This window comes from Cyprinodon tularosa, unplaced genomic scaffold (assembly GCF_016077235.1).
Source record: "Cyprinodon tularosa strain WSP-4 unplaced genomic scaffold, ASM1607723v1 ctg14, whole genome shotgun sequence".
Lineage (NCBI taxonomy): Eukaryota > Metazoa > Chordata > Actinopteri > Cyprinodontiformes > Cyprinodontidae > Cyprinodon > Cyprinodon tularosa.
The window spans coordinates 2,094,866-2,117,570 of NW_024038220.1; the positions used below are offsets into that span (position 1 = coordinate 2,094,866).

General features: G+C 37.5%; 1 protein-coding gene across 1 annotated transcript; it reads left to right on the top strand.

Annotated features, from left to right (window-relative positions):
* The first annotated feature begins 691 nt into the window (after positions 1-691).
* On the top strand, positions 692-19,194 carry kat2a (K(lysine) acetyltransferase 2A). The gene is made up of 18 exons (XM_038278310.1): positions 692-940; positions 1,206-1,329; positions 4,204-4,349; positions 4,440-4,529; positions 4,640-4,821; positions 4,940-5,131; positions 6,122-6,228; positions 7,529-7,624; positions 9,943-10,079; positions 10,792-11,000; positions 11,081-11,207; positions 12,104-12,214; positions 12,948-13,091; positions 13,171-13,285; positions 13,366-13,402; positions 13,504-13,567; positions 14,793-14,877; positions 17,505-19,194. The coding sequence occupies exons 1-18, from the start codon at positions 719-721 to the stop codon at positions 17,696-17,698; spliced, it is 2,382 nt and encodes a 793-aa protein (XP_038134238.1). The 5' UTR covers positions 692-718; the 3' UTR covers positions 17,699-19,194.
* The last annotated feature ends 3,511 nt before the right edge of the window (positions 19,195-22,705 follow it).

The following is a 22,705-nucleotide window of genomic DNA, read 5'->3' on the forward strand; positions in this document are numbered from 1 at the left end:
TTAGCTTAATTTTGCAGTTAATGCTCAAAATGTAACATCTGAAAATAAACCTTTTGCAACTGTAGTTTGATTAGATAAATTTTTAAGTTAAAGACTTTGGAAAGATAAGGTTTTAAAACCCCAACTCCTCACAACTATATAGTATGGTTAGGTTATATTTGATATGATTACATTTTTAATATTTAGAGTTTTAGGCATGGTAAAAAGGTGATGCCCCTCCCTCACCTGTTGCTGCAAACCAGTATCTTACATTAAAGCTTTTTGCACTCCATTTTGAATATGCTTAATATAGTTTTATCAGTAGTAGAGAAAATTGGATGTCTTGAAACCTATTAAATGATGTTTTTTATGTTTTTGTGTAACTATATATCGTTTTTTTTAACATCAGGTTTGCCACATTGTGGAAATTGCATACCAACCTGTATACAGTTGAGAAGTCAAATGTTTTGCAGTGTTCACTGGCAGTCAGGACTTCAAAATCTGCAGGTTCTATTTAGCTGCAAACGATAATCTTGATATATAATTATTTTTAATGGAGTAATGTAGCTTTTAACATCAGGCGTGACAGATCATTACATTTTATATACAGCACGATATCTATGTAAATGTTTCTGTGATATTTGGTCTGTAGAAAGCTCATTTTTCCGACCGCACCTAAAGGCAGCAGCGTATGAGCTAATCGGTAGCGGAGGGAAGTGTGTGTAGCCGCAGCGTGGATATGTCGGACCCGGCTACACAGGCCTTACAGCCCCGGCTTCAAGCCCAGGCGAGTGGCTCGGCGGAGACCGGGGCTTCCACTGCAGGCCCCGGGACAGCCAGCAGCGACCCGGTTAGACCCGGACTTAGCCAGCAGCAGCGCGCGAGCCAGAAGAAAGCCCAAGTCCGGGCTTTCCCACGAGCTAAAAAGCTGGAGAAACTTGGCGTATTCTCCGCGTGCAAGGTAGCTAACACGGCTAGCCCAACTTTGCAACAACAAAACAATGATATGAACTTAAAATATTTTATATACCTTAATAATAACACACTATTAAAACAGTTAAACAGCGTAGCTGTAAAACATCTTAGCTAGCTAACATAACGGTGAAATGGACGCTTATATTATAGCATTGAAGGATATTTCTTAGCTAGCTTAATTGATGCCAGTGATTGACATGATAAGCCATCATTTTAATTGTTCGTGCGGCTTATTTTGATCTTATTGTCAGGCCAGTGATACATGCAAGTGCAATGGATGGAAAAACCCGAATCCTCCCTCTGCTACACGGATGGACCTGCAGCAGCAAGCAGCCAGCCTGAGCGAGCCCTGCCGCAGCTGTGGACATGCACTGGGTACCAACTAAGCAGCCTCTTCACTCAATCACAGAACCATGCAGCACGATGAGCATCTTGACACAACATCTGTCTTAAAATGCATGTTAGATCCGGACATATTTTCCAAACCACAATCAATAATAATTCAAGTTATTGAGCTATCTTAGGTGGGGTCTCAAATTGCATCTGCATCTCAACGATTATTCCCTTTACATGGCTGTCAACTCTCACCCATCTCAGTGTCTTCACACAATTTCACTCCATATTTCCAATTTCTCACACTAAAAAATGACAGACATTCAAACTCAACTCCGTTCCACGTATTTATGTGTATAAAATACCATGGTGATCAAAATCCAGCCTGTGTTTTTAATTCAACCTTAGTGCCAACACAGGAGGATATGCCAGGTTTATTTTGGTCCATTTGATTTGTTTAAAAACTTAATTTCCATCACACCTTACTAACTGAAACATCCAGAGAAGTGCTGTATCCTGTCATTATGAGTTTTTGTTAAATCTACAGCCTCCTAAAATGTCTGAATTGTTTAGCTGTTTTGTCAATTGTAAGAAAAACTAATAATATAATGAATGATTTTTAATCCTTAGCCTATTACCAAATATTCATACAGTGTAGTTTGCATATGTTTCGATTGCACTGGTTCCTGTATCATTGATAACTTATTAGTTCCACATTGTTTTGATTTACTTTAACTGCAGAGAATAATTAATAAACAAAGTTGTGAAATTCTTAGTTTAAAGTATATTTAAGATGCATGCATTTTAGTGGGGCCCATTATATTTTACTTCAATTCTCTAAAAATCACCAGATTGCAGAAAATAATGTATATTATAGATGTCCCGATCCAGGTTTTTGCACTTCCGATCCGATACCGATATTGTTTTTGGACTTCCGATCCGATACCGATACTGGCCGATACCAGCCTATCCGAGCATGTATTTAAGTTTAAGTTAAAGTATTTAGCCTTAGTTGTAAGACTCATGTTGAAAAGGGTTTTAGTACTCTTGATAACATCTAGCCAGCTAAATTAGGTGAGATTGAATAAAACACAATGCTTGGTAACAACAAACTTACCTGTTTATTAAGAGATAAACACAAACTGGACAAAATTACGAATAGCAATCTAATATTGCACAGTGAACAGTAAAACCATAAACAGTTAAAGGTGCTATATTACTGTAAGTTTTAATAAAAATGCAAAACAGGGGAACACTGGCGGAAAATAGTGGAATGGATCGTTAATCGGCGAAACTGGAAAATACGGACCGGATTTTTTTTTTTAAAAACTGGATCGGCAGTCTGGATCGGCATTTTACATGCTTTGCCAATACGCATTTTTTTGCCAATATCGGCGTCTCGATCCGATCCACGTATCGGATCGGGACAAGCCTAATGTATATTGTAAGAAAAATTATCCACATAACTACAGACCACTTATTGTTACTCAGTAACATTTACTGTGCTATAAAAATTCCACATTTTGACACTTTGTTTCAGTTAAATCCTCTGAAAACCTCCAACCTATAGCTGCACCTATCCTCATCTACCGGTAACCCTGACAGGGTTTCCTGTCCAAACTATTTTTTAAAATCTCATCCCAAGGTTTGGTGAAAAGTTGGCAGCCCTGCCTGTAGTTTAATTTACCAACTTGTAATATTGGAATAAAAAACAAAATCATGTTCCCTGGATAGCTTACTTTCATCATAGTGTTTAGGAGTTTCAATGATGGTTTTTGTTTTTCTTTTGAGGGGGACATTGCTTTTATATAGCCAGTAATTTCCAAAAAACTCATTAAAGAGAGGCATTATTCATTATGGTATATGAATAGAATGCGTTTTTGATTAATACACTCAAAATATTTTGAAAATGTATAATAAATCCTATGCGATGAAAAATAAAATAACTACCCACAAACCTTTACTCAGTTGAATTAGATTGGTTTTATAGATTTCCATTTTAGAGCAGAAGTCATCTAAAAAAATCTAGACAAGTAATTTTTTCTTAAAATAACTGCATTTGTTCTTGGATTAAGGAGGTAATTTTACAAATGGAACAAGACAATTTACATTTAAGATAAGAAAACAAAATTGGTTTGTCTTATTTTAAGTACATGTTATCTAATTATCTTGTTTTAAGAGTATAAATACTAGAGTAAAAATATTCCATTGGCAAACTCTCATTTATCTACTCAAATTAATGGTAAATACACTTAATTTAAGAAAATTTTACTTATTTCTAGATCGTTTTTCCAGTGTAGAAAATTGAGTCTAGTTTAGTTTTGTCCTTAGACTTAACTTTATTGTGGTTTGGTATACAGTGTATACAAAACAAAATTTTGTGTATACAGCTGTTACACAGGCAATAAAATCATATTCTGGTTTATTGCAAAGCAAGACATTTATCTCAGAAAGTCCACACTTAAAAATGTATTCTTAAATCATTATACCAAAACAAAACTAATAGATGTGAAACATAATGGAGAGAGTAACTTGGTTTGGTTAAGACTTAAATGTTTTGGATTTTACCCAGAGGACTTCAGCCTCAGAAAGAAAATGTTGGGTTTGATTCATTTACTTCTAATTTATTTGATAATTATGGTTAAATATTTCTACTCCTTATAGCTAATCATTAGTATGCAGTTCCCCATGCTTCTTCCCTTATCCTATTTTTTAAACTAGTTTTATATAGAAAGCTGATATATATTTTTGCAGATACATTTGATATTTGTCTTTATCTTTAATATGCTGTGCTATGACATTTGTTAAAGTGCTCTTACTTATCTTTTAATGATTTAGTAAAAGTTGGCTTTCCTAGTTGTCTTATAAAAGATCAAAAAAACAGACCCTTGCTCACAATTTTGTCTTTTTTCACAGCTGATCACGTGTCCCATCTAGAGAACGTGTCTGAGGATGAGATCAACAGGCTGCTGGGAATGGTGGTTGACGTGGAGAATCTTTTCATGTCTGTACACAAAGAGGAGGACACTGATACCAAACAAGTGTACTTCTACCTTTTCAAAGTACGCCATAACTGCATTTCAGAATTGCATTAATTTGAAACGCCCAAAGCAGACAGCCTGGTGCTCAATGTCTTTCATTGTGTCTTTAAGCTCCTGAGGAAATGCATCCTCCAGATGAGTCAGCCTGTAGTAGAGGGATCCCTCGGAAGCCCACCTTTTGAAAGGCCCAACATTGAGCAGGTAAGATAAAGCTTCTTAGAAAGTATCTACAATTAAGGATTGTGTTTTTTTTTTTTTTTTTTTTTTTTTTTTTTTTTTTTATTAATTTTGTCTATCTTTCATTTTGGCAGGGCGTTTTGAATTTTGTACAGTATAAGTTCAGTCACCTTGCACCAAAGGAGAGACAGACTATGTTTGAACTGTCAAAGATGTTTCTTATATGTCTGAATTACTGGAAACTTGAGACACCAACACAGTATCGTCAGCGTACCCAGAAAGACGATGCAACGGCGTACAAGCTGGACTACACCAGGTGTGTGCATAAGTTTTTTTCCATTTTGTTTGAATTTTTAAGTATCCAAATTAGTTCATTTTACAAATATATTATAAATCGCATACATGACAGCAGTGTTTATCTCCATTACTGCCAGGTGGTTGTGCTACTGCCACGTCCCACAAAGTAACGACAGCCTGCCGCGCTATGAGACGACGCAGGTGTTTGGCAGAAACCTCCTTAAATCCATTTTCACCGTTACTCGCCGGCAACTCCTGGAGAAGTTCAGAGTGGAGAAGGACAAACTGCTGCCAGAGAAACGCACACTTATCCTCACGCACTTTCCTAAGTAAGAGCAGCTTCTCCAGTGCTTACATTTAATGGGAGTTTCTTTCATTATGATGAAAATAACAGAAGTCATTTATAAAATTAGATAACAGATTAAAAAAACAACCAATTAAAGGCATAATAATCTTTTGAAATAATCATTTTTTATTTCCACTGGACCTTTCTAAAGCTTTAAACTGGATAAAAACAGGCTATAAAACAAACGGGAGGAGATAGTTTAATAAGCTAAACAATCTTGTTTGTGCAAATAAACAAAATGTACAAAGATGTGCTTTAGTTGAGGTGGTGTTAGTTTAAACTTTAGAATAGAATATTATGTTTTATTTCAATGAAGGGAAAAAACGAAAGGCGTTGCAAACATTTGCATTTATCAATATCCTAACCTCAGTATCTAGTAGCAGCATTTTAATAACAAGTTTTCTGCAAAATGCTCCCTCCTAGTTTTATTACTGATTGTTGAATATTCTAAGCATATCCTCTAAAGTACTGATGAGAGTCGAGATTAAAATTAAATACAGACAATAAGGTTAAACATTAACTAAAAAGTAAAAAATCTATATTTAATTCAAACAACTGTTGCAATAGAAAAAAAAATCACAAATGTACTGGAATCATGTGTAACAGTATATAAAATAATTTGAAATAAATACAATGTTGAATGAAAAGTGAAATTAAACCTAAAGATTTTTAAAATATATGCTAACATGTCATTGGATTAGGAATAAACAATCCTATAACTAAACATCACTATAACATCTATGCTTAATCTTTAAAGATTATAACATTTGTTTCTAAAATAAGCACTTGTCTTCATTAGCCAAAGTTTTGATTCATTATGGGCTTTTTTCTTTCTTTTTTGACATCTCTTTTATATTTAAATCATTTTTTGTATGTTATATATTTAAATTTGAAATAGAATACTGAATATTTTTGTTCCTACTTTTTGAATCACCCTTTATAGATCTGTTGTTTTATTCACGTGTGTTTCCAGGTTCCTGTCGATGCTGGAAGAAGAAATCTACGGTGAAAATTCCCCCATATGGGAGGCGGACTTCACCATGCCCGCCTCAGACAGCGCGCAGATCGGACATCAGACAGGTGAGGCCGGAAAAACCTGATTTAATCAGACTAGAGAATACAAGAATAAAGCACATTTCTGTTTAATCGCTTATTAGTTAAAAGGAGGTGGCCTTAAGTTTAACTCCATCTGGCCAGTAGATGGCATACTCACCTGCTCTCGTTGCAACCTTCAACTGTACTCTCCTGCCAGTGGTGTGCACAGTCTTTAAATGCAAACCCTAACATTTGGTTGGCATTAGCGAACATTTACCTTTGCTGTCCAGAAAGCAAGGCGGCCTTCTGAAAGCGGCACCAACGCTCAGCCGATGTGTAGCCTCATTGGTCATATCCAGCTCTCCATTCAGAATGTCTAGACTGGTGCAGAATAAAAGTATTAATTTAAATGAAAATACAATATTACATGTATATAATTATTTTATACATTATGAGGATTTCAGACTTAAAAAATATATACTTCTGATGAAGATGCCAATGTGGACATGAAAGACTCTGCACAAATTTTTCTAGATGTTGTATTTCTCAGAAAAAAAATAGCAGTATTTATCTATATATTTCATTTTGAATGAAATTGTGCCGTTTTTAAAAATTAAAATTTGGCATGAAGAAAATCGTAGCTATGACCTTTTAAGAAATAGAGCTTGTTTGAGTTGTCAGCTGGAAGTCTTCTTGGACTTCCTCTTATAGAGTATTTTCAATAAAGTATATTGGCTCAGTTAAAATTCCTTTCCAAACTCATAAATTGCTAAATTTTTCTATTTGAATTTCTCAGACATCTCTATAGTATGGATTCACTCTGCAGTACAACCAGCTTAATGCTAGTGTGCAGTTTAGCCATTTGAAGTGGGTGAAATTCTGGGGGTGTTCATTTTTAAACCTCACCTGTTTTGGAAGATTTTCAGTAAAGACTTGAAATGTGTTATCTTAATTTGTATGACCTATTTATAACTGGGTATTTTTTTAATATATATATATATATTTTTTAGTTTATCTAAATTGAAGATAAAATATTTTAAGCCCCAAATATGTCTGAAAATACACACAGGCTGTTCCAGGAGCTTCGTGTCTATTTTTACCCAACTTTACACCTGCAGGAATTGTTTGCGATCAAACAGTTTGAATAGATTAGATTAGATTCAACTTTATTGTCATTACACGGGTACAAGGCAGCGAAATGCAGTTTAGGTCTAACCAGAAGTGCAATAGCAGCAACTGCAGGAATAAACCCACAGCAGATGTGAAAAATAAATATTAATACTGTTTTGTGCTGTTTGTACTAATAGATGTGTGGTCTGTTTGTTGGTGTGCCTTTTCCCCGCAGCGTCTCCTGCCTCTGGGTCTCCTGCACTGTCCAAATGTTTGAACAGCACCTCCTCTCTGGTCAGCTCTGACACGGGGGGCATAGAGCCCATCACAGGTCAGTCAGTGACTTGGTTTCTCTCCTTTCGCTTTTTTAATGGGATTTAAACTTTAAAAGATATGACTGAACAGCCTTTTTCAGGAGGTTTCATTTTACACTGGAAAAGCGATTTATAAACAAGTAAAAATTTCTTAAATTAAGTGTAGTTACCCTTAATTTGAGCAGCCAATGGAATGAGTGTTTTTCCTCTTAAAACAAGATAATTAGATAACATGCACTTAAAAAAAGAGAAACCAATTGTGTTTTCTTATTTTATTAAATGTACATTGTCTTGTTCCATTTGTAAAATGTCTCTTTTACCTCCTCAATCCAAGAACAAATGCATTTATTTTAAGGAAAAAAATGACTTATCTAGATTTTTATTTTTTTCCAATGTATCTTTGGTTACTGGCAGATTCTACAGATAAATGCAGTAACAAATTTAGAAATGGTTTCAAATTTGAATCAGACAAAACATTCACTAAATTATGTCGCATTTTTATTGTAAGCAAAATGCATTCGGTACTGTTATTCTATCTGTTAAGGATTGGTATCTAGTGTTAAAATAATCTAATTTAGATGCAAGATATCGGTTATATATTTGAAATTTGAAAGTTAGAGGAATCAAAGTTAAAGGTATAGTGGAGGAAGTTCTTTTTCCGGGTGGATCATCACAATAAGTGGTCCTCCTCATTGTCAATTATTCTGGTGATATGTTTACGTAAGGCCATCCTACATGCTCTTCCCTATTTTCACTTAGCAGTCTGAGAGAGTAGAAAAATTGTAAATCTCCTTTTTCAAAGTAAGCTTGTATGAGCGATGCAAACAGCAACTTTTAAACAGAGCGTGCAGGAGGGGAAATGGGCTCCTGCATGCTCTAACACGCATTAAATAGATGTTCCCTTTCGAGAGCAGGTACAGGGTTGGTCATGTGCTTTTTTTTAAGTGGAGAGGTTGGGTCTTTTTAAAAATGTGCGAAAATTCTCCACTATACCTTTAACTTATGATTTGCCAGACTTTTTCATCATTTATATAATAAGCATTTGGTTTAGCTTGAGCAGATAAATGTTGAGTATTTAAATGTCCAGAATGTTATAAAGCTGACAATAAAAGCTAGAATTTAAATCTAGAACAGTATGTAGTAGGGATGGAACGGTTTATGAAAACCGTCCGAACCGTTCGGTTAGACTGTCTCGGTGCGGTTCACATGTGTTGCGTTCGGTTCATGCGCTGCTCCTTTTTCTCATAGGCGAAGCGTTTACACTCCAGAGCAGAAGGTGGCGGTACTGCGACCAAAGCCAACCACCAGTAGTAAACAAGAAGAAGAAGAAGCGAAGCAGCATAGCCGGGTGTAATAAAAGTGCAACAGTGTGCAAGCATTGTGCAACACGTTTTGTTTATGCTAACAGCAACATGACCAACATGTCATGCTAACCCCAAAATCCTACATACTCTGTCAGCGCTCCGCCCCGCTGCGCTCCAGACCGCCTGCTCAAAGCAAAGACTACAGCCTCCGCTGTGGCTCCCGTCCGCTCCACTCTGAGGTCCTTGGAGATCGTAGAGGGCATGCTCCAGATGATTAAATTCAAAGCAGCAAAACATGCGGAAACGATCGAGGGTTTCCGCAGATCATTAAAAATAATTACTATTCATTAATTTTTTGGAATTTTTTCATTAATTTCATAAATTTTTATGGGATTTCAGGGTAACAACCAACATATACCAAACCGAAAACCGTGACCACGACTTCGTGAACCAAACCGAACCGTGGATTTTGTGAACCGTTCCACCCCTAGTATGTAGGATTCAGGAATAAGGGCTCATTATGCTTGATGCACGAATATTCCACCCGTCACAGTGTCTGCAGAATTTATAATCTTGCAGCTTTCCCCCCATTCTGGCTGGCACTGTGGGGGCTGACAACACAGATCTACATACGGAAGTAGAGCCGTAGAAACACGGCTGTGTGAAACTGTAAATCGCGGTATCACATTTGTGAACCCCAGCCAGCAGCACCTGCTGCTATCTTGGCCTGTTTTCCACATAGTTACACATTTTCCTAGGTGCTCCATGCGGAAATTCTGTCCCCACGGAGTCCTCTCAGAAGGCTGTTGAAATCCAAAATCACATAATTGTGCAGCACAGACCTGGTGGATGCGTCAAGCATAAACCAAGCTGCATGTAGCTCCAGCGTATACTTCTTGAAAATACGACTGTCTGGTTTGGAATGTGAAACTACTTGTATCAACACTCCTGTTGGTTTGAGCTTCACTAAGGTGAACACATAAAGAGGTCAGTTCATTGTTCTAAACTGAGAAAATTCATAACCTCTTTAGGAGACAAGCGCAAACTCCCAGAAGCGTTGACGCTGGAAGATGCCAAGAGGATCCGAGTGATGGGGGACATTCCTATGGAGCTGGTGAATGAAGTCATGATGACCATCACTGATCCTGCTGCTATGCTCGGACCAGAGGTCAGTTCCTCTAAACAACCATCAGACTGTTCTTAATGAATATTTTCTGAAACAGAAACATCTTATGGGTTAGCAAGCAGGCCTGTCACTTTTGTGAAAATTGACAGGGCTGATGCTGATTTAAGTTTAACTTAAACTTTATTTAGAAAATGAAGGTCTTCAAAACAACAGGAGGGAACAGAGGATGAACTTATATTAAATCTTTGGATGCAATACATGAAATTATCAGATCAATCATTCCACTGATTTTATTTCAGACCTCCTACATTAATTGTAATTTATCTTGATGATAATTACTCCAGATTATTTTGAAAATCAGGATGAGTAGAGCATCATCTAAAGAATGAAAAACCCAAAAAAATATACCGATAAAAGAGAATAAGATTATATTAAAACCAAAAAAGTTTTTTTTTTTTTTTTGTTATGCTATAACAAAGTTTGGATCTCTCTGCCACTCTACAGCCATTTTGATTTGGAATATTTTTTTTTATGAACAAAAATCAGAATATTAACATTAAGATTTAAAAACTGAGTAAAAAGTAGCTCCAGAAAATTAGCAATAGGTGATTCAGTCAACAATAAACACCTAAATCTTTGAATGGTACAAAAAAGTAATAAAGCCAGAAGTCTTCAAATGTAATGCAGTTCAGTTAAATTTGCTGAGTAAGACAGACGGATCGAATAACTTCTAACATATAGTTAATGGTTCCAGACTAATTTGCTGACACCTAATGCTGCCCGTGACGAGACCGCCAGGCTGGAGGAGAGACGAGGCATCATAGAGTTCCACGTCATCGGAAACTCCCTTTCCCAAAAGTCCAACAAAAAGATCCTGATGTGGCTGGTGGGCCTGCAGAACGTATTTTCCCATCAGTTACCTCGCATGCCCAAAGAGTACATCTCACGTCTTGTGTTTGACCCGTGAGTGACTATTCTCCTTCTTCGCTTGACTTTCTGTATGTTTTGGAGAGAATTTTCTGTGACATACCCTACTTTCACAGGAAGCACAAAACCTTAGCTCTCATTAAAGATGGCCGCGTCATCGGAGGCATCTGTTTTCGGATGTTTCCCACTCAGGGCTTCACAGAGATCGTCTTCTGTGCTGTCACATCCAACGAACAAGTCAAGGTAATTATGACCTGCACTATACTTAATAGTATTTTCTCTGTTCAAGACTTCTTTGTTTTTGTTTTTTGTCTTTAAAAAAAAAATCATCCAGTGTGTTAGTTGCTTCTTCAGTCTCATTGGAGAGTTTTCAAGCTTAAAGAGCTTTTTTCCAGTCGTAACCTGATGAAGTCCAGACATTAATTTTTTTTATTTTTATTTAGAGCTATTTGAAGGTACACCTGCTGTTGTGTTTTTTTTATATACTTGGCCCAAGACATAAGTAAAGTATGATGTTTCTTAGGTCCCCAAACCACCAGGAGCTGCTCATAAATACTTGCATTTTATGCTTATTTGAGATTGAGATCAGTATTGATTTAGATTTGTATCATTCAAGATACATTAGGGGACTTGAACAGTTTCAAACGTAATATTTAAATAAATAGGCAAGTTAACTTTAAAAAAGTTCTAACAATAATCTTCATTTCTTAATTGTTGTTTACATATTTAGAATGTGATATGAGTTTAATCTGTTCTTTATTATGTCTTTGCTTTGGTTAAAGTTACATTTTAGACCTCCTAAAAAATATCTGAGAATGCTCAGCCAGTTGAGCTTTTCTTTTTTCTAAGACTCCAACTAATCTATATTGAAAAGCTGATACAGGAGCTTCCCAGCTGATAGTTGATTATTTGTCAAAATATTCCATATAGAGCTGAATTCATATTGCCAAGGATTACAGCATTTCATAACTAACAAATCAGCCCCAAACCATCACTCTACCACCACCATGTCTCTCAGCTGACACTCAACCCTGATGTTATTCATGGACGTTTAGGTTCCTTCTGGATGAGTCCTTAATGTGCTCTTTGCTTTTTCAGAAGATTTAATATTGAATTTGTTTTGTTCTTGTTTTTTTAAGGGCTATGGCACCCACCTGATGAACCACCTGAAGGAGTACCACATTAAACACAACATCCTTTACTTCCTCACCTATGCTGATGAGTATGCCATTGGCTACTTCAAAAAGCAGGTACTGCCGGCTTAACCTGTGCATCTCTGCTTCTGTGGGTATTCGGGATGAAATGAAACTGAAATATGACCGAAAAGTGCATTTTCGGCCGAAAGACATTTAACGCCGAAACAGCATGGCTGAAAATTCTGATGATGGGGAAAAAGGATTTCAAGAATAATGCACAGCCAGCATGCAGGAATGTTGTAGAGTGCGTGAGGAAAAGGAAGCAAGAGGGCAGAGTTTGTGAGACTTGAGCACGTGGCAGACAAGTTCTTAATGAGGGGGGGGGAGTTCTACATGGGTCTCACTGCACTCTCAGGTCAGTGCCACAAAAAGCCATAGAAATCTAAACCCCAACACCATTATAAATATGAGAAGAATGCGACACAGAAAAGGAAACTTACACCGAAAATGCCCAAACGGTGTGGCATACATGCTTCAAAACAAAGAAATTTCCCTTTGATTCTGCCAAGGTGAAGGGCTTAACAAAAAGATTTCAGTCGTAAACAAATATCTTTCTAATTGAGTTAATGAAATATCTTGAGTTTAAAGAGTATTCAGTGTGTTAATGGGGTTGGTGCACATTGTAGACACTGATGCTGTGGTTCTAATTGACGTAATCATTTCATTTGGTGTTCTGATTTTGATTTCCTAATTTTTCGGTTTGTCCAAGAATCTTTATTTTGGTGCATTCCTAGTTGATACCTGTCTTCTAAGCCTTTAATTTTTTTCTTTTTCTTTTTTCACAAAGGGGTTTTCCAAAGACATTAAAGTGCCCAAAAGTCGATACCTGGGGTATATCAAAGACTACGAAGGAGCAACCCTGATGGAGTGTGAGCTAAACCCCAGGATCCCTTACACAGAGCTGTCTCACATCATTAAAAGGCAGAAGGAGGTATGTAAGAATGATAATTTTGCATTTAGAACAGACCTGCATTTAGTGCGGCTGTTTGATTTTGGCACAATCCTCGTAGATCATAAAGAAGCTGATTGAGAGAAAACAGAGTCAGATCAGAAAGGTTTACCCAGGCCTCACCTGCTTCAAAGAGGGGGTGCGACAGATTCCAGTGGAAAGCATCCCGGGGATAAGTAAGTCTAAAAGAGCTGGAAATGATCTAGTGAAATTAAATTATTCATCTTTTGACCAAACATTCTTTATTTTGTTCTAGGAGAAACAGGATGGAAACCCACAAACAAAGACAAAGGGTAAAAACTATACAGAGGCTGCATTTATTTGTGTCCCTCCATTAGTAAAACCTAGATGTTCATCTGCATCATTCCAAGTTTAACAGGTGATGTTTTTACAGGAAAGAGGTGAAGGACCCGGATGTGCTATACAATATGCTGAAGAACCTCCTGGCACAAATAAAGGTTAGTCACCCGACAACACAGATGAACAACATTGAGACTATTAACTAGGTTTCACACTATAGCATATCTATGTGTCATTTTCTAGGTCTGGGTCAGTTGTTCTCGTGGGTTTTTGCTTTGTAAAAGGATTTCACTCACATATCAACACTAAGATTTAAACTGTAACCATATTTGGTGTTGCAATGTTAAAATATGTACATTAACACTGAGGGAAATTTCAGATTTCAAATTTCCAGTTCTAATTTAAAATTACTGAATTAAAGGCAGCAGGATTTTTTTCGATTGCATAGAAGCATCTAGTTTGTTTTATTTCTTTAAACTCAATGTTTTCACTATTGCTTGTTTGATCTGTGAAGGTTGATTGTCAATATTAGTGTTTTACAGCAGATTTTAATCTACAATGATCTGAAAAGCTGCTATAATGGTTTCCCTTTTAGAATAAAATAAGCAAGGTGACCTTTGGCCAATAAAAAACGAATAAAGCCACATGGTTCAGCAGTCTTGCTTTGTCAGAGTTTTCTTTTTTGGCTAGTTCGTAAAAGCCACCTAGTGGCAGCATTAGAACATTATGGAGAAAACCACCCATGCAGGACCCAAACATTTTTTAAATATCTAAAAAAGGAGGGAAATACAGCAACCTTTCTTATCCAGTTGCACTGTATAATAGCTCTAAGGATGTAGTTTGTTTTAATCTTACTCAGACATATTTTGCTCTGATTTAGTATTGTGGAAATAAGAGGTCTTTAAAAGACTAAAATGCAGGTGGAAAAGTCAATGTTTTTTTTTAGTTTTATCCAAAATGTCCAGAATATATGGAATTGGGCCGCAGAAAATACACTTTGTTTTGATAAATCTTTTACACCTTATCTAACTCTGAACTAGAAAACGTCTCTGCTTTGAAATACTCAATGCCCTGTTTTTCTTCCCCAAGGACTGAAACCATTTAAGAACCTTTGCAACTGAAGGATTCTATTAGCTCCACCTTGTTGCAACATGTTGCAGTCAACTCAGAGAAAAATGCAGCATCTAACTTTTAAATGATCTTCTTTACAATTGAGTCATGACTAGAATGCGAACACTTTCTAAGTAAATGATAAATGTTTAAATGTCTTTAAAGCTATCTACCTTTTTTCCTCGAGTTTATGATCAAGAAAATTGAGGACTTATGAAGCTAGAATAATGTAAAAACTCTTTAGTAAAGGGCTCAATTCCCTCTTCTCCTCAGACTCATCCTGATGCTTGGCCCTTCATGGAACCAGTGAAGAAATCGGAAGCTCCTGATTACTACGAAGTCATCCGCTTTCCTATTGGTAAAAGGGCTTTTTTTTATTTATTTAGAAAAATAAAACAAAAAAATCCAGTTGATTGTAAATTATTTGAGATGATAGCTACACGTTAAACAACTCTCATCATACCAATGTTCTGTGCTGTTTGCAAACCTGTTGCGAGTTCCACTAATGCTAAGCAAACCAAACATTTAACTCACCAGTTTAAAAGAAAAGTGGCAACCTCCCTGTGCCTTTTAAGTCCCTTAACCTCCATAAGTCAGCACCAACTCTCTAAAGTTTTTTTTTAAACTTTAGTCTTGGGTATTAAATGCCTAAAAGAATCAATTTCTGGGGATCAGATATGTGATATTAAGTAGTAGAGCCCGACAGATATGAGATATCGATATTGGGGGCTTTAAAAACAATATCCGATATATTGGCTGATATGCGAGATATATCATTCAGAATATTTAAAAAATTTACATGGACATAGACAGGATATGCACTGTCCAGCTATAGTCCAACTCAAATTCTTAAAATAACTAAGACAACGAAACAGGAAATATAGAATTAAAATAAACACCTTTAATTTGAGCAGTGTCAACATAAGACTATAAATATAATCCTTTTTTGAGTTGTTGATTTAGATATTGCCTCATATATATTATGAGGCAATTTTTGCATCACTGGTGCTAGAGCCCTGACTAACTTTAACACTGCAGATGCTGCATCCAACAGCTGTTACATCCTTCATGGTTCCACACCTGACTGTTCCTCGCCGCCTGTGAAATTAATACATATCTTTAGTGTATTTTGCTAATTAGATTTTCTCTCTACAGATGAGATTTTAAAAATGAAAACCAGTGATTACATACAGCTTAAAGTGATAACGCACAGGCTGATGGGAGGCATTTTGTATCTGATTCATTTTTATGAAAACACCCTAGAAATGTAAGTTTTTCATATTTACAAGCAACTGAAAAGTTCTCTCCTCCACTGAACACAGATTTAAGAAGCAATACTGCAGCTTATGAAACATAGATATTACAACTAAATACAGTTTGACCCTATTGAAAATGAGTTTAATGAAAACATTAACTTCTGAATTTATGAGCCCATTGCAGCCTGCATCTAAGTATGAAGTGTAGTAGGACTCAGTATAATATGTTTATTTCAAAAAGAGCTAAAAAAAAAAACTTACACAGAGCTAAAATGGTAACATGTTGGCCAAAATTAGCGCAAATAAAACTCGCAAACTCACAAATAAAACTTATCAAACATGTTTGATTTTCTACCGACTGTCGTGGGCAAATCGCTGAGGGCGCATGTGCAAACAAGGATTCTTCTTTTTATTCTTCCTCTCAGATGTAAACACAGCAGCATGGCAGGGAGGCAACGAGTGAAATGCAGTTCTGTCTTCTTTTTAGGGCTTGCAGCGAGTTTCGCTCTACTGAGCTTCATATTCCCCTTCTTTTTGTTTGGCTTCCGGATAGACGAGTCAGAGCAACTCGATGTCACTGCGGAGCTGAGTCCGACGTGGTTTTTCGTCTTACAGTGTGAGCAGGTAGATCACATGAGAGCGTCGGGCCGAACTGTGAACTCACACTGTACGATTAAACCCTGCGATTAATCGTACAGTGTGAGCAGTAGCTGCGTGCAATGACTGAAAAAAATCGCACAGTGTATGCCCGGCTTAAGGGGTGGACCCGTTCTTTCAGTTCAATTTGGGAGCCATCACAAGACTTTAGTTTGTGCCACTCTATAAGCCTTGAACTCAAAAGACATTTTGAATTAAAAAAGCTTCCCGGATCTGAAACAAACCAGTCCAGCAGATTGTTTTTTAACTTTTTTTGGAATGACTGACCTGGATGACTAAGAGTCTTCACCAGCCCTAACGGCATGTTTCCATGAGGATGTTTATTGCTCACTTTCTCCTCCATGTTGTCCAGACTAAAGGCTGATTTCTACTTCGAAACCAGGTTATCTGCGTAGGTGTTGCGGTGAACCCAGAGACGTTCCCACCCCCTCCGCAGACACTCTGCTGCACCTCTCCCAAATTGTAGGTGACCGCAGAAAGTGCAGCAGACACGAGGCCTCCGATTGGTCAAATCTACATCGCTCTACACGATGCGTATCTCCTGTTTGGTACCTTACCGGCTTGTTTTGTTTGTGTGACCACGATTGCAGAGACGACTGGTGAAGATGGACTAGCTGGAAGAGCGAAATGCTGGACCCTTTTTCCACCTGGATCCCCGCTCTTTTTTGCCCTCATGTCCCTCCGTTGTTGGACGCACTTGCGCCCATTTCCTCACCGCTTTGGCCATATCTAGACCCACGGCTAATTCTTGATTTTCCCTTTTTGCGTTGTGGCGCGGAATAAACATAGTGCAGAGCTTGCTTCAATATTGAGCCTAAATCAACCAGCCCTTAAGTGCGTGTGTTCGGGAGGGGAGAGGCAGCATATTAGGAAGGGAGGGCCAGAAGTTTCTTCCAGTTGATTAAAAATATAATTTTTGCATCGGCCACATTTTAGCCGATGATGATTGAGTCAGATGCTAAAATCAGCCTGCTGATTAATCGGTTGGGCTTTGTTAAATACAGCTTTATGCTTAAAAAAACAGCATATCTTATTAATTACTTTGACCTGTTCTGTAATTTTGCTTTCACAGACCTGAAGACTATGACAGAGAAGCTCAAGAACAGATACTATGTAACTAAGAAACTCTTTATTGCGGACCTTCAGCGAATCATCAGCAACTGTCGCGAGTACAACCCCCCAGACAGCGAGTACTGCAAGTGTGCCAACACCCTGGAGAAGTTCTTTTACTTCAAATTAAAAGATGGAGGCCTGATAGAGAAATGAGCTACAGCACAAGTGGAAAAATCTTAGCAGATATTGTCTAATCTGGGTTAAGGAAAATATGAATTCATTTTGCAGGGGAGCTGTGGGACTTGAGCTATGAAAGACATCAAAGTCATTAATGGTCTCTAAACAACTTTACGTCATTTTCTGACAAGTCACTGGGAGAAAAATCTTAATTAATTCATGCCTCACTGAGCGTACCAAAGGTTTACAGGTCCAAGATTTAAAATGGCTTCTGCTCTTGCTGTTTTTACTGGTTCATATTTATTGTCGTTGATGGTCTAACTGCATAAAACGAGTCGCAACTGTTCATGTTAGAAAACTGGACTTGGGACCTAAAGCCATGTTGCCTTCTGTTACTGAAAGACACTTGAACATCCCAGCCACTTTCACGGGTGTGAAAATAGACTTTCTCAGAGGGTTTGTTTGCTCAAAATCCACTTAAATCGGTCATTATTAATGAAAAAAAATATATAATGTCAGTACTTGTTTATGAAGTAAAGTTTTTTTTTTCTTTTTTTAATGATACTGGTGATCATTTTGCTTTTGATTAAAGAGGAGGCATTTTTAATGCATTGTTTACTTAAGAGAAATGAATCATCTTATGAAGAGAAAGGACACATTTGGCCGCACTTCCAAACTTGTCTAAGCATTAGATCAATATTTCCTGTGCCAAACCAAGCAAATTTCAGACAGCATATGTTTTATTGATCACATCACGCACTTTTATCAAATAAACTCTTTAAGTACTGATCCATTAGGAATGTTTTTGTACCAGATATTTCACTACAAGGTCTAATTGGGCTTAGCTTTAAAAGTGCCTGTTCTGTTTAGCAGGAGGCACCAACTCAGTTTTTTTTTTCTTCCTGTCAGTTATCACAGACATGCTAAAAAAATGTCTTTGTTTGTTCCAAGTTTGTTGGATAATTGATATGAAGGCACAAACATAGCAAGGAAGAGCTTTCCAGTAAGATTAGTTGTCATTCAGGCTTCAGGAAAGGTGTTTATTTTTCAAATCCTAATGACTGCACCCAACTCAGAGTAGATGTTAGAGGATTACAGTTTACATTATTCCTTCGGAAACAAAAAACCCACATTGTTTTTGCTGTTTGTTTCCTTTTTACTCTGTATTGGTCTGTGTCAAGGTGCTTCCTGAGATGCTTCCAGTTTTTCAGGGGCCTAAATGTCAAATGCTGACTGATTAATCTTGTTGAATGTTTCATTGACACTGTATGTGGAATCTTTTATTTTTTACTCAAATGAACTGAGAGCTTTGTTTAAGTGATGTCAGTACCGCTTTCTTCAGGGTTTTCAATGACATGTTTCACCTTAGATCCACCAATGCTGCATTTCAATCTTTCAGAAAAAGCTTCGATGGGAGTGAAGCAGTCGGCTGTTGAGTTACCATTTACTGTAAAACTGTTCACAATAAATACCTTTCTTTATATAATATATATACATGGCTCAACAAATAAAGGGAACACGTAAAAAACAAACTGGGAAATCAAACTGTACTCTTAGGAAGCAACACTGATTGATATCAATATTACATTCTGTTGTTCAAATGGAATAGACAGGTGGAAATTAATGGCAATTAATGTTGGAGGGTTCATGTGCGACACATTTGCAAACCAAATTGTGTGGATACTGTCACTGAATTGTGGCACCTGCTGGGCATTTAAAATCACTACATGCAGCCTCTGTGACAGACTAAACTGATACTGATGACTTATATGATTTAAGCCATTGTTTGCTATAATGTGTTATTTCATATCTATAAACTGAAAATATATTTTAGATGCAATCCAGAAATGTAAACATACAACAGGAAAATCTAAGCTAACATGTGAATAAGGATGTTTGTGGATTAGGATTTAGGCATATTTATTTATTTAGTATTTAAAACACTAACTACACTAATAACAAAGATGAGAGATCTAAATGGTCCCCCCCGGGGCATGACAAAAGTACAGGCCAGAACAAAATAAGGCAACATCCCCATGTTTACGTCGACTCTGGGCTTTGTTTGAATTCAGAGGTGTTGATGGGGTTTCAACTTCTCTGTACGTCCATTTAACCCACATGAGCTCGACATGTGCACCACAGATTGGTGTTGCTGGACCAATCACTAGCAATTAGCAAGACGCAATAAATTAGCTGTTCTACAGATGGGGACCACAGACCACTTCTCAGTACCTATGCTTTCCTGCTGATGTTTTGGTCATTATAAATGTTGATGGTGCTTTCACACTCGTAGCATCCCACACAGGTGGCTCAGGTAGTGCAGCTCATTGGATGGCACATCAATGTGAGCTGTGGCAGAAAGGTTTGCTTTGTCTTAGCGTAGTGCCCAGAGGCTGGAGGCTCTAACAGAAGACATGGAGGAGGGCAACAACCCAGCAGCAGGACTGTTACCTCTGCCTTTGTGCAAAGTAAAATGAGCAGAGAGATCTGTCTGCAACAGCCTTCGGCGTGAGCGGTTTGGCAGTGAGTCAGTAATGCTGTGGGGTGGCTTTTCTTCGGAAGGCTGCACAGCCCTCCATTTGATCGCCAGAGGTAGCTTGACTGCCATTAGGTACCAAGATGACATCCTCAGATCAATTGTTACACTGTATGCTGGTGCGGTTGGGCCTCCTAATGCAGGAGAATGCTAGCAGATCCTGCAAATTAAGGCATTGAAGCTATGGACTGGCCCGCCCATTCCCCAGACCTGAATCCGATTGAGCATATCTGGGACTTCATGTCTCGAGCCATTCATCAAAGTCACATTGCACTACAGACTGTCCAGGAGTTGGTGGATGTTTTAGTCCAGGTCTGGGGGGAGAGCCCTTAGACCATCCACCACCTAATCAGGAGCAGGCCAAGGCATGGTAGGGAGGTCATACAGGCACGGGGAGGTCACACACAAAAGTAAATCTAATTTTTACCTGTTTTAAGGACAATACATCAACATTGAATCTGTTTGTATTTTGTTTTTCCAATCTAATTGTGTGTGTGACTCCAAATCTAGACCTCCATTGGTTAATAAAAGTGTTATTTGAGTGTTCCCTTTATTTATATACATATATTATTTTACTTTTTTGGGGGGTTCAAACCCCACATCAAACATATGAATCATGGGCTTATAACATCATCCAGTCTTGGTCCTTGGATTGTGTGCCTACCTGACAATACGAGAGCCAACGTCACCTCGTCAAACATGATCTGCATCAAATGTTGAGGAACCAGGACGCTGTTAGGACAATGGGCTGATGGAACAAGACAATTAGCATGGGAACCTAAGGCACTTTTGGTATGCTACTACGCCCGTAGTGGGAACTATGGGAGCTTCGATTCCAGCATTCTGAACTAGCAGCTAAACACCTAATGGCTCATTGTCTTCCAACATTCACAAACCGCAGCTAATTTCACAGTTAATGTCAGGAGATCCAACAATTGAAAACCTAGAGCTGTGCAAGATCAACAGCACTCAAAGAACCTTCATCACAAAATCCATGGGGCTGTGGAAACAACACCTGAGCCCAACATCAAGCAACTTAGAAAAATCTCCATCAAATGTGGTATATGCCAAAAGGATGCTCAGTCTGGAAATGTGCGATTCTAGGGACAGCTAAGACACTGAGAAGTATCCTCAAACTCCCACGTCTCTGATGGAGGACCTGAGCTTGAGATGAAGCAGCCCCCCACCCGACCCAGGAGTACAAGGCGTGGGTTTTGTTTTGTTTGGCAAAGTCTTTTCAGGTTATTTTCTGACTCACTCAGTAGTTGATGTGAAAGAACAATTAAAGTATCAACCAGTAATAATTAAAGTAATCAAATTATCTCCCAACCTGCAGTCATAATGAGGTATATTATTTAGGGAAATTACAGTTTTAAAAGAATAAGCGAATCATTCAGTTTAGAGTTAAACATAAAAAGCAGTGCTTGTTAATAAATAAGGTTTTTTAGAATCGAGGTTTGGGGAGTTGGAATATGAACATGATTGGGGCTTCATAGGATATTAAATGATCTTTACATGGGGAAGAAGGCTGATCCAAAACCAAAGCTCTTGGTTTACCACTATGTCTATCCGACAGCTCTGAAGTATGGTGGAGTCCCTGACTAGAAAATCAGCATTCCAGATAAAACAGCTGAAATGAGTCTCCCACTGTATGGAGAAGAAAATATGAACATTTTTAAACTTAAAAATAAAGAAAATGCTTCCTAGATAGGAGAAAATGCAGTTAAGATGCATCCAGGTAAAAATCAGAAGTTTTTTAACTAAAAAAAGAGCAACGGACGTAAAGAAATATGGAAGAATCACTATGAGAAAAGAGACTTCCAGAGTAGGTAAGGTGCAAAAAGCTGGAAATCATTTCTAGTTACTGATTTGACTTCATATCTTTTATAGCTTCTTTGGACAAGAACAAAATAAGTTAAAAGGCTTTGCTGTAAATAAGGCTGGTGGTTAATAGTCACCTGTTTTAAATGAAGTAGATTATAAATCGCCATATAGAAGGAGCTCCAGACAAGTACGTATCTTTTACAAAATTGACTTTAAGAAAAATATGTCAGGGGATTCATTAATAAAAACTTGAGAACTTTCCGGCCTTTTGTTGCACTCATGTTTAAGCATGAATGCAAGGCCTTAGGTTTCATTTCCCCAACCTCATTGATAAATAAGTAACGCTCTGCTGCATACCAACGCTTTCAGTTTGTTGTGGCCTTTTGGATATGCTCAGTAATGCACATTTCTTTGCTCCCCATGTTGGATTTTATAAAGTTTGTGGAAGAACTACTCTATATGTGTGGCTTTCTGCCTCATTTAGCTCTACAGAGCTTTTTTTTTTTTTTTGACATCTTGCTTATTACTATTTATTTATTCTCTATTAAACAGTAGTACTGAGCATGCAAAGTGTAGATTTTAATTTCAAAACCTTGTTCTTGTTTTAAGTAACAGGAAAATAAGCAGCAGTACCTTGCTATCATTCATTTTTATGTTTTGTAGCAAGTAATTGTATGTATTTA

Bases quoted from the DNA above. Each gene is read 5' to 3' on its own strand.
- kat2a (XM_038278310.1), top strand. From the start codon at position 719: ATGTCGGACCCGGCTACACAGGCCTTACAGCCCCGGCTTCAAGCCCAG. The intron at 4,822-4,939 runs GTGTGTGCATAA...CATTACTGCCAG, and splicing joins TACAAGCTGGACTACACCAG to GTGGTTGTGCTACTGCCACG. The intron at 14,878-17,504 runs GTAAAAGGGCTT...TTGCTTTCACAG, and splicing joins AGTCATCCGCTTTCCTATTG to ACCTGAAGACTATGACAGAG.